Raw genomic sequence first — 12,228 nt, 5'->3', positions numbered from 1 at the left:
ACATATACACCCTGGATTCTTTGTGCCACTGTGGGTTTTTTTTTTTTCTGTTCCGGATTAATAGAGAACCGAAGCAGTTCAAGAGCGGCAGTGAAACGTCTCAATTACTTGTAGTATAAGTCATTGTAATAATGTCTGTGAACATCTTTGATGCTACCACTGCAGTTTACAGCTGTATGCCTGTTGTTTTACTCACAGGCAAATTCTATGGAAAATATCCCTTAAAGATATAAGAATTACTGTATCAGACATTAAAAATGTATGCACTTTTTCTGCATTATTTTGTCTTAAATCATTTCCAATGATCCCTTGAGGTACCAACATAGTTAAGTGGCAACACTCATAAATGGTATTAGGAAGGGCATACTTTCTGCCCATGCTTCATTTGGGAAGTAATATCTCCTCCTGACGCGGTGCACTGGCGTCGTGCCCGGAGTGTCCCCCTCCTCACGCCCTCTGCTGCCGAGATAGGCTCCGGCTCCCCGTGACCCGCTGCGGCGGATACAGCGGTGATAATCTGAAGATGACTGACTGACTGACTGACTGAAGATCTCCTCCTGAAATTAAGACTAATGATTAAATTATTTTGACTTTCTATACAAATATTGCATTCAGTAAAACTTACTATCTTATCACGATCATAATTTTATCACACTGGCACTCTTTCAGTCACTTAAATGAGAAAGAAATCCAGTGAATGCAAAACAGTAATAAAGTAAATCCTTTTGATCTGAGGTAGCAAAATGTTTCTGCTCTGGTTACTGGGCTATGATTACTGCAGCCTCTGCTACTATCCTGGATAATTAAACACATACACATAAACACACACAAATGGCAACTGGGTCAGACACTGCCCCACGTTGTTTTTCAGACACAGGAAGAGCAAATGAGAAAACGAGGCAGAGAGGCGATACAAAATAGAGAGACATATGTTGTGATGCTCTCACTTTGGCTCTGGAGAGAGTAATGAGCCGCCCAGAGTCTGCACCTCAGTAAGCAGCTGTGTTAAACTACAGTCTAATTACACATCATTAAAGAAGCAAAAACAGAAGGGGTCCCATCCAGACAGAAGTAAGAGACATGGAAACACCAAAGATTGCAGTTTCTCAGTGAAAAGGGAGAAATCCCTAAAATAATATTTTGAAGCAAATCATGACACCAATGACAATATTGATACAAAATAAAAGCTTTTGGGATTTTTGACAACCTGATTATTAGACTCAACAATTGACTATCTGCTTCTTTAATATAGTTTGAATTGTGCTGATTATCCCTCAGAAGCAAATTATCCTTTGGCATAACAAATGCAACTTAAAAATTGAATCATTCATTTTTTGGATTCCAAACAGCCAGAATATTTTCCGATACAATGAATGTGAACGTTCACAAAAATTAAGGGTGTTACTGTGTATGGGCACAGTACAATCGTTGAAGGTATTCAGACGCAGTTCTTTTTTTTTTCCATCTGCCTCTCTGTATTTCTATAAACACTTCTCCTCCAGTCAGCAGTCAATATGGATGAAGGGACACAAATTACATTACACCTTAACTCATTCTGCTGACAGATAAAGAAAGAAGAGTGAAGACAAATCTTCCTTTTATTCTAAAACCTTTTTTTTTTAAGTTAACTGTGATTGAGACATGGGATTTACAGTATTTTCCGCACTATAAGGTGCACTGGACTATAAGGCGCACCCTCAATAATTTGTTTGTTTTATAATTTATTTCATATATAAGGCGCACCGGATTAAAAGGCGCACACAATAAAAAATAAATAACATTTATTTGATAAACTGCAGTGGCTGTTGTTGTGCAATCCGTCCACTAGATAGAGCCTTTTCTGCTCAGGCAGTCATGATTGTATTCATGACTTCCTGACTACCTTTAAATGGCCCCTATTGTTATGTCAATAAGCCATTCTGAGCCTCATCAAGGAACCCTGATCACTTGATCACTTTGCCATCTTAGAAAGAAGTCAACACGCATATTAAAAAACCTGACATTAAAAACTGGTTAAATTCATTACGAGTGCAGTCAGTGCGAACAGAGCGGATTATTTCCTGATCTGAAGTTTGAAGCAGATATTTAAGCTCCGACGTTCATCTTCGTTTATTAATTAAATATTGTTTCGATCGATCGGTAGTCCAGTCGGAGGTGAGGTGCAGCTATTTGCTGCTGTGTGTCCTAAACAATTGTTTAACTAGTTTTTAATGTCAGGCTGCTAATTTACTTGCAAATATGATGCTGTTTTACTCATAGAACTGACTTTAACGTCGGTGTCTCACCACCATGAATCTCATAGTATGTCGCTGCAGACAGAATACACAAGCCTGAATGCGCCCCTCCGCCCAGATCTATCAACTACATTTGTAAATCAATTGCAGCACACCCGTTGGTACCTTTGTCTAGCAGTGACTGCTCCTGAAATTTCAGAAAAGGCTGGAAGTTCAGCTTTGAGGGTCTTTCATTCACCTTTATGCCAGTTTCTCCGTGTGTTTCCACAGACTAATACTGTTGAATGGACTGTCACTAGATTCCAGATGACAGCACAATGGCATTTTTAAGACCAATTAAGTTTAAAGTGGGTTATTTCCGACGCCAAATAGTTAGGAAATACTGAGATCAGTCAGTCAGTCAAACTTTTTTAATAGAATTGTTGAAAGTTCCTTATGTTTTGCTACGTAATCACCGGTGCTCCTACAGTCTGCTCTACCGTCTGAGAGCAGCTCGGTCAGAGCCGGGGCTTCGGTGACGCCCCTTGACTACCGTTGTTAGGGGGCGTGGGCCCGAGTGCCTTGTGGGGGTGCTCCCCTGGTGGCGGAGTGCGGCATGACTGGCAGCCAGACTGCTGGCTTTTTTTCAGCTATCATGTTTTTAACCAATATTAATATGAATATTAATCCATATATAAGACGCACCAGATTATAAGGCGCACTACGGGTTTATGAAAAAATCTTAGGCTTTTAGGTGCGCCTAATAGTGCGGAAAATAAGGTAATTGAAAATGCATCAAAACAGAAATTGATAACCTCACAATCCTGCTGATTCAAATGTTAATGATTCACTGTTGAAATTTAAAGTTCATATTTTATTACTTTTGTTCAACAAGTAATGATTCTAATATAAGTGATTATGGTTAAATATGCAGAAATAGCAAGTAATGTCTAATCAGTGGCAACATGTTGTAACAGTTCCTCAAATTTTTCCTGGTGTATAGTTAATTGTTACTCTGTTTGTCACGATCAATTTAAGTTCCAGTTTCCATGGTGGTGGGACGCAGTGACCTCACAAATTCTCTGTCATGGAGCACAGAAAAAAGCTTTAAAATGTGGTTTTATTTTGCCCCGAAGAAGCCAATATGCATGTGGAGTAACTGTGTCACACTTATTCTGTACAAGAAAGAATGCACAACTAAGATAATTAAACACCTTTTGTCTACATGGTGTACAAATTGCTGAGTGTACTGTATCCGACATACCTTCTTCACCTGCCTCACCCTCTTCCTCAATCAACCTTGAGCGCCTTTTTGCACTTGGTTCAGTCAAATTTAAATGATGATTGTCTTCTTCTCAACAGTGAGACTGCAAATGAGCAAATCACTAAAATGTGGGTTTTTCTAATATGAATATTGGCAGGTTTTTTTGGGGTTTTTTTCAAATGAATGAATGAATGGTTAGATATTAAAAGGCTGCGGGCGAGGTTGTGATGTCAATTGGATTTTGTTTTTTAATCATGGCTGTCCTGGGAACGACCAATATGTTATTTACCTTGTGCCCCCTTGACCATAGGACAGAAAATGACAGACGTATGGTTTCATCTGCGTTGTGCTGCTGCAAGTGTTTAATATACTCTGAGGAAGTAATTTGAAAGGCCTCCAGCTGTAGTTAACAAACACAACATCAGTTCTACGGTTGCAGTGGATCGTGGAAAGAAAAAATTCAGCCATAAACAAATAACAGTCCCAAATTCAACATGAAAAGAGGATTATCAACACTGCATTTCAAACATAACATGTCTTGCTCTGGTAAGACATTCAATTAATAATTAATTCTTTGGGTTGATGAATGTGGTTTTGTAGGCAGAAACTACATTTAAATGTATTTTTAAATTAACAATTATTTAAATTAATTAAATGATCATTTTAGTTCATTAAGGGCAAAACAGTAACACATTAGGTAGCACTGTTGCCTCACCGTATGAAGGTGTTTGGTTCAATTTCACCTCAGGCCTTTCTGTGTGGCATTTGAATGTTCTCCCCTTGTTTGTGTGGGTTCTCTGCAGGTTCTCCGGCTTCTTACTACCTCCAAAAGCATGCAACTCAGGTAAAATGCCAGCTCTAAATTGACTGTAGTTGTGAATGTGAGTGTAAATGGGTGTTTGTCTCTCTACTGGTGATTTTTCCAGGTTTCACCTCGCCTCCCGCCTGATGTCAGCTGGGATAGGTTCCTTTGACCCGGATTTGGATAAGTGGCTAAAGATTAGACAATTACTGATTCACTTCAGGCCTCATCTTCAAAAAAAAAAAATGAACGAAAACAATCATAATTGATTATTTTTGGTAAAAGTTTGACTGAACCATGTCATTGATTTGATGCCACATTGCCCAGTGGTAATCTCAGCTCTCCTCAGGATTAGAGCAGGTTTCTGTTGTTCATTCCTCCAAGAGCTAATGCTTTTCAGAGCCTCCCAGCAGCAGTTCTTTCCCTCTCTTCAACCCTCATTTTTGCTAAACTCTGCAAAGCCATATGATAAACATAGTTTTTGCAAAGATAAATGCATAAATGCAAGCAGAATTGATTGTAAATATCATATAATTGCAATTTGAGTTTGTGATCTCATTATGAAGCATTTGTGCCATTTTTGATTGTTTGAAATGTTGCTTTAGACATTAAAGGCAGTAAAAATAATCTCATCTCCAGAATATTTACTCCAACACCTGAGCAATTTAGGATCGTCAAACTGCAAAACAACTGGCTGTTATTGGCAAAATTGTAGCCCGCCAATTGATAATCAGAAAAAAGGACGTGTTTTCAGCAGACTGTTTTCTATGTATTATGACTCATTGGATCTTTGTTCAAAATGTCTATCCATTATGTTCCTCATAATAGCTGCCCCAAGGAGAGGAGCTAAGTCAATGTCCTGGAACTCACAGTAATCTGAACCTTCGTAGAAAAAAATCAAATAGTACTTATTTAAATTGTGCATTTAAAAACAAAAAAAGATACCGGTATTTCATATCTGATTAACTATTTATTATTTCAGCAGCTCTGCATATACAAAATGACAACTTTTCATTTATTTAAATAGACCTGTGAGTTCCTTTTACTATCTTGTTTGCAGGGCTTCATGCTGCTTCACACCACTGCATTTTGACAGTGGATAAAATTATACATGCAATCTATTTGAGTTGCAAAGAAGATGGGTGCATTTGTATTTATGAAGCATATGATTATGATTTTGAATCGATTTTGAATACTTCATTCATGCACTCATTCATTCAAAAATCATATTGAGCAATGAGCAGGGTTTGCATAAAGGGATGCACAGACAGGTCAGTTTGGTAAGGTTGTTTTGTACAGGTATATTTTCTGACACAGCATTCAGTCTGCAGCAGAAGCAAGGGAATAGGTTGTTGATTTTGAGAAATAAAATTTTGTCTGTGGTGTGGAAGTCTGTCTTTTTCTGAGGTATTTCTAATACATATGATTACTAATTTCACCCTAATAATTGTGATTTACAAAATGCTAGAAATATCTGACAGCCATTTTCTGATTTACAGTAGTCTGGTTTGGTGACCAACCCTGGAAGTAAAACTCACCCACACATGACTGGATGATAATGAAAATGATGAATTATCATTAGTAATGCAAACAAATGTAGATTTTAACAAATGTTTAACTTCTGTTGCCACTTTGGTTTTACCTCAGGGACAATAAGATGTCCTAGAGGTATTTATCCTGGACCAGCTACATAGCTCAATGATGAAAATATGAATAAAGTCCATCACCACAAAAATCTAAAACAGACTCAAAGTTCTTAATTTTCAATTAACTCACAAAGTTTTACATCCAATATTTTCTATATTTGCCCTTTATTTCAATGCAAGCTTATTATGTTGTCACCAAATTTGGTGCCCAGGTATAATAATGCATAAAAAAGTACTCTTTCTGATATTGTTTTTTTTTAAAAAAAGGATTATTACGCAATCCCGGTAACATTTAATAATATTGGATTATATGGAATCAAACTCTGAACTCGCAAAGAGTACAGACAAGGGACAACTTTTGTCATTTCACATAGGGTTATAGGACCTGGTAACTGAACTTCTTAGAGGAAGTTACTGCGCTGTTGCCACTTTAAATCACTGCTATGGTAGCCAACACTATAATCACTGCCTTAAGCGAGCAGCCAGGGGAAGAAGTATTCTATAAACCAAACTTCTCTCCCTTCAAATGACCACTGGAGTGTATGAATGAAACTGCTGCCTACCCGACTCTAACCATCCGACACAATCTACACACCTCGAGTGGCTCATTTTAACAACCGAGCATTTGAGAAGAATGGTATCTGGAATTCAAACGACATGAACTGCTCCAAATTGGATTAAAGAGGGCTTTACTTACATGAGCTGTGTCGGAAACTGCGACGCAAAAGACCCATCGTGCCATAACAGTGCCCAAAACAGCCAGGCTCGTACCGTGCAGGTATCCATTATATTAACGGGGGAAATTCCCCGACGCGCGTCAGCACCAAATGAGCGCCACTTCCCGTCGGCGCGGCGGCGGTGCGCAAGAGGCAGCGTGAGCGGCAGATTAACGAACCCTGACGACTCCAATCTGTTCACCCGGTCATCAAGAGCTCTAACAGGTACTGAAGCTGGATATTCAGGCTCTCTGTCTCCCCCTCACTCCCTTCTCTCTCTCTCTCTCCCTCTCCCCCCACCTCCCCTCTCTCTATCTCTATCGCTTTTTCACGCTGTCGCTCTCCTAGTGTCCTCCCTCCTTTTCATCAACACTGCAAGAAAAAAAAAATCGCCCATGCTCATTTTAGCCTGTGATAACTGACTCTTCTTATCGAATTGATGTGGTGCAATTTTAAACAGCCACCACTGCTGTGAATATGTGACATTTCTAAAGCTGCTATAAGATTTTGTCTGGGTCCAATAAATATACCCCCCCCAATAAATATACTCAAGGTGGTTCGGAGCAACATTTTATTTTACCTATGTAAAGCAATACTTGGTGCACTACACGGAGAGTCCATCGACAGGTACCACACACGACCATATGTACGCTGAATACTGATGCAAGCAGGTGTTTGAAATGCGCTGCAACCTTTCAGTTCCTACGCCCTGGAGGAATGGGAGGGAGAATTTAGTGACTTGGATGGCGCAAGCCTAGGCACTTACTATCAGTCATTCTAGTAGCGTGAAACTATCCCACATGGGAATCAGTCCCAGTCCTCAATCCGAGTGTGACAGTCCCATTGATTGCACACTTATTGTGTAAAATCTTATAATCAAGGTATAGTAAAAGCCCAATAACTCTCAGAGCAATAAATCATTCCCATTTTATAAGATTGAATTTGAGGATGTGTGCTCTGCATCATAAAATAAATATATAATTTATATATTTTTCACCATGGGTTATACAAGCGCCTGCATCATTTTACTTTAAAGGAACATCAACACTTTGATATTATTTAATAATTAAACAAAGTGATAACACCAACCCTACTGTGTTCATTCAGGCCTGGAGGGAGGGCAGGGCATCACAAGCAGGATGCTTGGGGATTTGGTTATCAATTGTTGCTTGGCAACCACACACCATCTCTCTTTCTCTCTCCAGCTCCACATGGCCCCAACCCCCCCTTTTCTCTCCTGTCTACAACTCTCCCCCAGTGCTCCAACTGTATTGTGCTGTTGCTCATTCCCCTCGGTTTCTCAACTATTCTCATCTCATCACTTCACTCCTCATCACATGACCTTCACTGCATCCTCTCACACTACACCTTTCTCACATTCTTTTCCCTCATCAGAACAACAAATGCACCAGTCGAAGGGATTGAAAAGAGTAACTGACAGATAAGAACAGGAGAGGTCTTATCGTACTACAAGAGCTGAGCACTATGTAGGTGATGGAGAGGAAAAGACCTTCTTTTCAGACAACGCAATTCCATGTTCTTTTTGAAATCATTGGCTGCTACACCTCTCTTCACATATACTGTAAGAAATACATTAAATATTAAAAAGGACCAAAATCAAAACTAATGGCTTTTGTATGGAATGTCTCTTTGTCTGAAGTCTGACAAAATGTTTATGTTATATGACCTACAGTATATTGTAATGAGACTAAAAATAATTCAATTGAGCTTATGATTAATTTGTATGAGCAAAGAATATTATTGCGATACATTTTTTAACATTAAATCATTAATTAATTCAGCTCACAAGTGGTTATTTCAATATCTATATGCATATATGTAATGTATTAATGATCATGATTGTATTAACCACTTTAAGTTTGATTTTGGAAGAAAGAACAAACTCGCAGATCCGCAGCGCGGCCACAGGTAAGCGGTAGAGGATGGATGGATGGAACAAACTTGCAGATACTGTACACATATGGTTTGCAGTGAGGTTAATATAATGTACTTTATCATGTTCTCTTGAATTACACTGTGCAATAACAATTCATTTGATAAACGACACTGCCATCTAGCGGTTATTTGATAAAGTCACAATCGCAGAAACGCGAGGTAACTCAGATGTACTGTATGTATGTATGTATGTATGTATGTATGTATGTATGTATGGATGGATGGATGGATGGATGGATGGGTGGATGGATAGATGGATGGATTGATGGATGGGTGGGTGGGTGGATGGATGGATTGATGAGCTTTGATTGTATTTGTGATTTCCACTTCTTCAACACCTTTAACTGAACAGCTAATTGCCACTGAGAGATTTTTCAAGGTTGCCGTCTATAGAATACATGTAAAATTATGTTTTAGTGTACACAGCACTTTTAATGGAATAAATTAGTTAAAGATGAGCAATTTAAACAAAGAAATATTTTGAATAAACCTTTTTTCCCCATATCTTGCGTTAACAAGTTAATTAAACTTTAATGTTCTAACATGACCTCCTTTTATTTCACTGATGATTTATGAGTCAGATGTCAGATTAAAACAGAAAACTTTATTCAGTTGGAATTTTCATAGTTAGTTAAAAATAAGTGTTTGTCCTGTGGAGGGCTGTGTGAGGCTGGAACCTATGCCAGCTAGCATTCTTGTGAGTCATGGGGGCATCATGGACAGTTCCATCTTAGTCAACATGCAAGTGCTGTCGAGTAGAACTTATTGAATGTCCAACTATCTCTCTGACAGATGACACTTACATAAAACTCTGCAATTGTCAAACAGCCAAACTTCAGGTTAAATGCCCCAGAGATTCTCCCATGAACCAAGGTGGCCTCAGTCAGGTAGAGCTGTATAGTTCTACTTATTCCATAGCTTACCAGAGCTAATAGTGTGTATACTGTAGCTTTAACCAAAGAGTTGCTCCAAACATGATAATAAGAAGTCCTTGGCAGTTACATGAGGGATCTCCTGCTACCTCTGGAGATGTTTTCTAAATCTGTCCATGATTTGTAAGTTTTCCAGCCGCAAAAGAGACAAACCAATCATGTAATATGTTGCTAAGAGAAAGGTCATAATGTAATGTCAAAGACCCATCTTCTATCTGCACATTTTTTTAACATTTAACATTTTAACAATTTTAAGTTTTGCCAGGTCAAACAGTGGAATCAAAAAAATGAAATGAGAAATTGAGTGTTATGGAGAGGTGACTTTAATGTAAATAAATACCATGATGTGGATCATTTAGCACCATCCTATGGTAGTGTTGAGAATGACACCCTGATGAAATGCGTTTTTTTTTTTCTTATGTGTCCAGTGAAAATTCCACATTAGTGTCAGTGGAAAAGTAGTGTCATTTTTATATAAGAGCAAGCTGGACTCTACACATGTAAGATAGATCTTCTTAATATTTATTCTTTAGATTTAGGGGAAACATCTGATCTTTTTTTAGAACAATTTGCATAATATCTCAACACATCCTGTGTACAACCACAAAACAAGAACATTAGATTCTTTGTTTTTACACAGAATGGAAAAACAGGACAATTTTACAAGCATAATTCTTTACAGTCGGAATACAGATAAATCTATACATATTCTGTTTCTTTTCAAACATAATCTGTAAGCAAAATATACAGACAAAGCATCAACAAAACATGCAACATCCAAAACATGAATTCTCAGACAACTACTGAAATTGAGTAGATTTTTTTTCTTTGTGTTGTTTCTGCCATACACGGGACATGGTTTCACAGACAGTCATTGGTTGACAGCACTTGTTTTGATTACACAGTCAGCTCCCATTATACAACTATAGATGCGCATTGCTGTGCAAGTCTTTTGTGATTTTTTTTTTCAACACTCACATGCTCAAACGTCAGACAATATAAACATTCAGTCTTTGTAGAAAATAAACATGTTCTGTACACATGTCAAATGACTCAAGTCACATTCACACCCCTTAGAACAACAACTAATGGATGGCATCACAACTAGATAACAGCTGATTAAAACAAAAGGGATTTTAGCTTAAGTAAATTTTACTGAAACACTAGGGGTTAAACAGTGAAGACTGAGCATGGAGGGCACATGTCTTATTTACTGTATTTACTGTACACAGTTGAGTAGACTATGAGCATGATGTAGAAAGGTCATTTTTCGTCAGATTGTGCATCTTGTTTAGGAACCCTAACATGTTTGCATGTCTTTCTTTTTGTCAAATTAATAGAATATACACACCACTATATCTCCTGTCACCACATAAACCATAAATGAAAGAATTAATTTCAGTGCAGATACACAAAAGAGATAATCTTGCATGTCATTACTGTTAAAATGAGACTTGAAAATAAACACAACCATAATAAAGTGCACAAGCTCCATTTAGATGTTAACAACTGTTAACAATTTATATTAAAAGTTTAAAAAAAATATTTTAATGACAATGTAAAAACTAAGGTTATGTTTATATAAGACATAGTTTCAGACCATGTATTCACAGATGTATTATTTTGTTCCAAACATATCAAAGACATTTGTTGCATAGAATTAAGAACCAATGGATCTCGGCAGAAATATAATGATAGAAAGACAGAAAGGAAGAAAGAAAATGGCACAGCAAAGTCTATTGATATATTGCCCACACATCCATACCTTAGTATATGTTTTTTTCATTTTCTATGAGCTTTGAATAACATTGTTTTCCGTGTCTTTTTTGTTTCCTCTGTTATATTGAGCTCTTTCAGAAATTGCATCAGGCCAGTACACAACTAAATCTGAGTGCTTTTATAGTGATTCATTTATTCTTTAGATGTGGTGGCAAAAACACTGCAAATGATTACATAGGTTACTTACTCCACATTAGCAATGACACTTGTGGTCCTCTGCTTCAAAACGGAGTTGAAATGCAGTGAGTATTTTGGTCACATGTAATGAGACAGATTGGTTCACTGTGTAGCAACCGGAGTGACTGACACACAACGGCATGGTGGTGAGTTTTACAGCACATTCTGAGAAATGTTGACATGTTATTATTGATTCTGACATTACTTGTAGGTAAAACTCGAACCAGGGGGCTACACTAACACAGTTGCAGATTGCCAAATGATTTTGACACTTGTGTGAATTACATGTCAATTACAACAGTTTAATAACATGTATGAGTTACACAGACAGAGCCTATTCAGACCAAACACAACAGTTTCAAAATAAAATGCTCACATGTACACATGACACAGACATGATCGAATCATGCCATCCTCTGCAGTTGGCTTGTAACATTCAATACAGCGTGTGTTTTGAAACATGATATGCTGTTAATCTCTTTGTAACCATACCTACACTTCGTCATAGCATCACAGTGAAACAGCAACTTGTCACTGGATGTTAACCTTGACTGAACTGCAAATCTGTCACAGCCCTGCTGAATGTTTTGTGATGGATCAGTGTGATCAAAAGACCAAAAGAGCTGCTTTTTCTGCTGTTCATAAACATCTTGAGCTCATGTAGGTCCACATTCACATAAGAGCTATTATGACTGCTTACACCTCAGATTAAAGTAGCCTACTGGATTGTCAGCGCGTCACCC

The 12,228-nt window shown here is 37.8% G+C and overlaps 1 protein-coding gene across 5 annotated transcripts in view; it reads right to left on the bottom strand.

The window, feature by feature from the left end:
* Positions 1-6,893, bottom strand: part of LOC137594046 (voltage-dependent calcium channel subunit alpha-2/delta-1) — a 74,530-nt gene extending 67,637 nt beyond the window's left edge. For all 5 annotated transcript variants that reach the window (XM_068313267.1, XM_068313268.1, XM_068313270.1 and 2 more), the window contains exon 1: positions 6,623-6,893. In XM_068313267.1, coding sequence (XP_068169368.1) covers positions 6,623-6,711 — 89 coding nt within the window. In that variant the 5' untranslated portion in view covers positions 6,712-6,893. The remainder of the gene's footprint in view (positions 1-6,622) is intronic.
* Between the last annotated feature and the right edge of the window lie 5,335 nt (positions 6,894-12,228).

Source organism: Antennarius striatus, chromosome 4, assembly GCF_040054535.1.
Source record: "Antennarius striatus isolate MH-2024 chromosome 4, ASM4005453v1, whole genome shotgun sequence".
Classification (NCBI taxonomy): domain Eukaryota; kingdom Metazoa; phylum Chordata; class Actinopteri; order Lophiiformes; family Antennariidae; genus Antennarius; species Antennarius striatus.
This window is presented reverse-complemented; position numbering and strand designations above follow the sequence as displayed.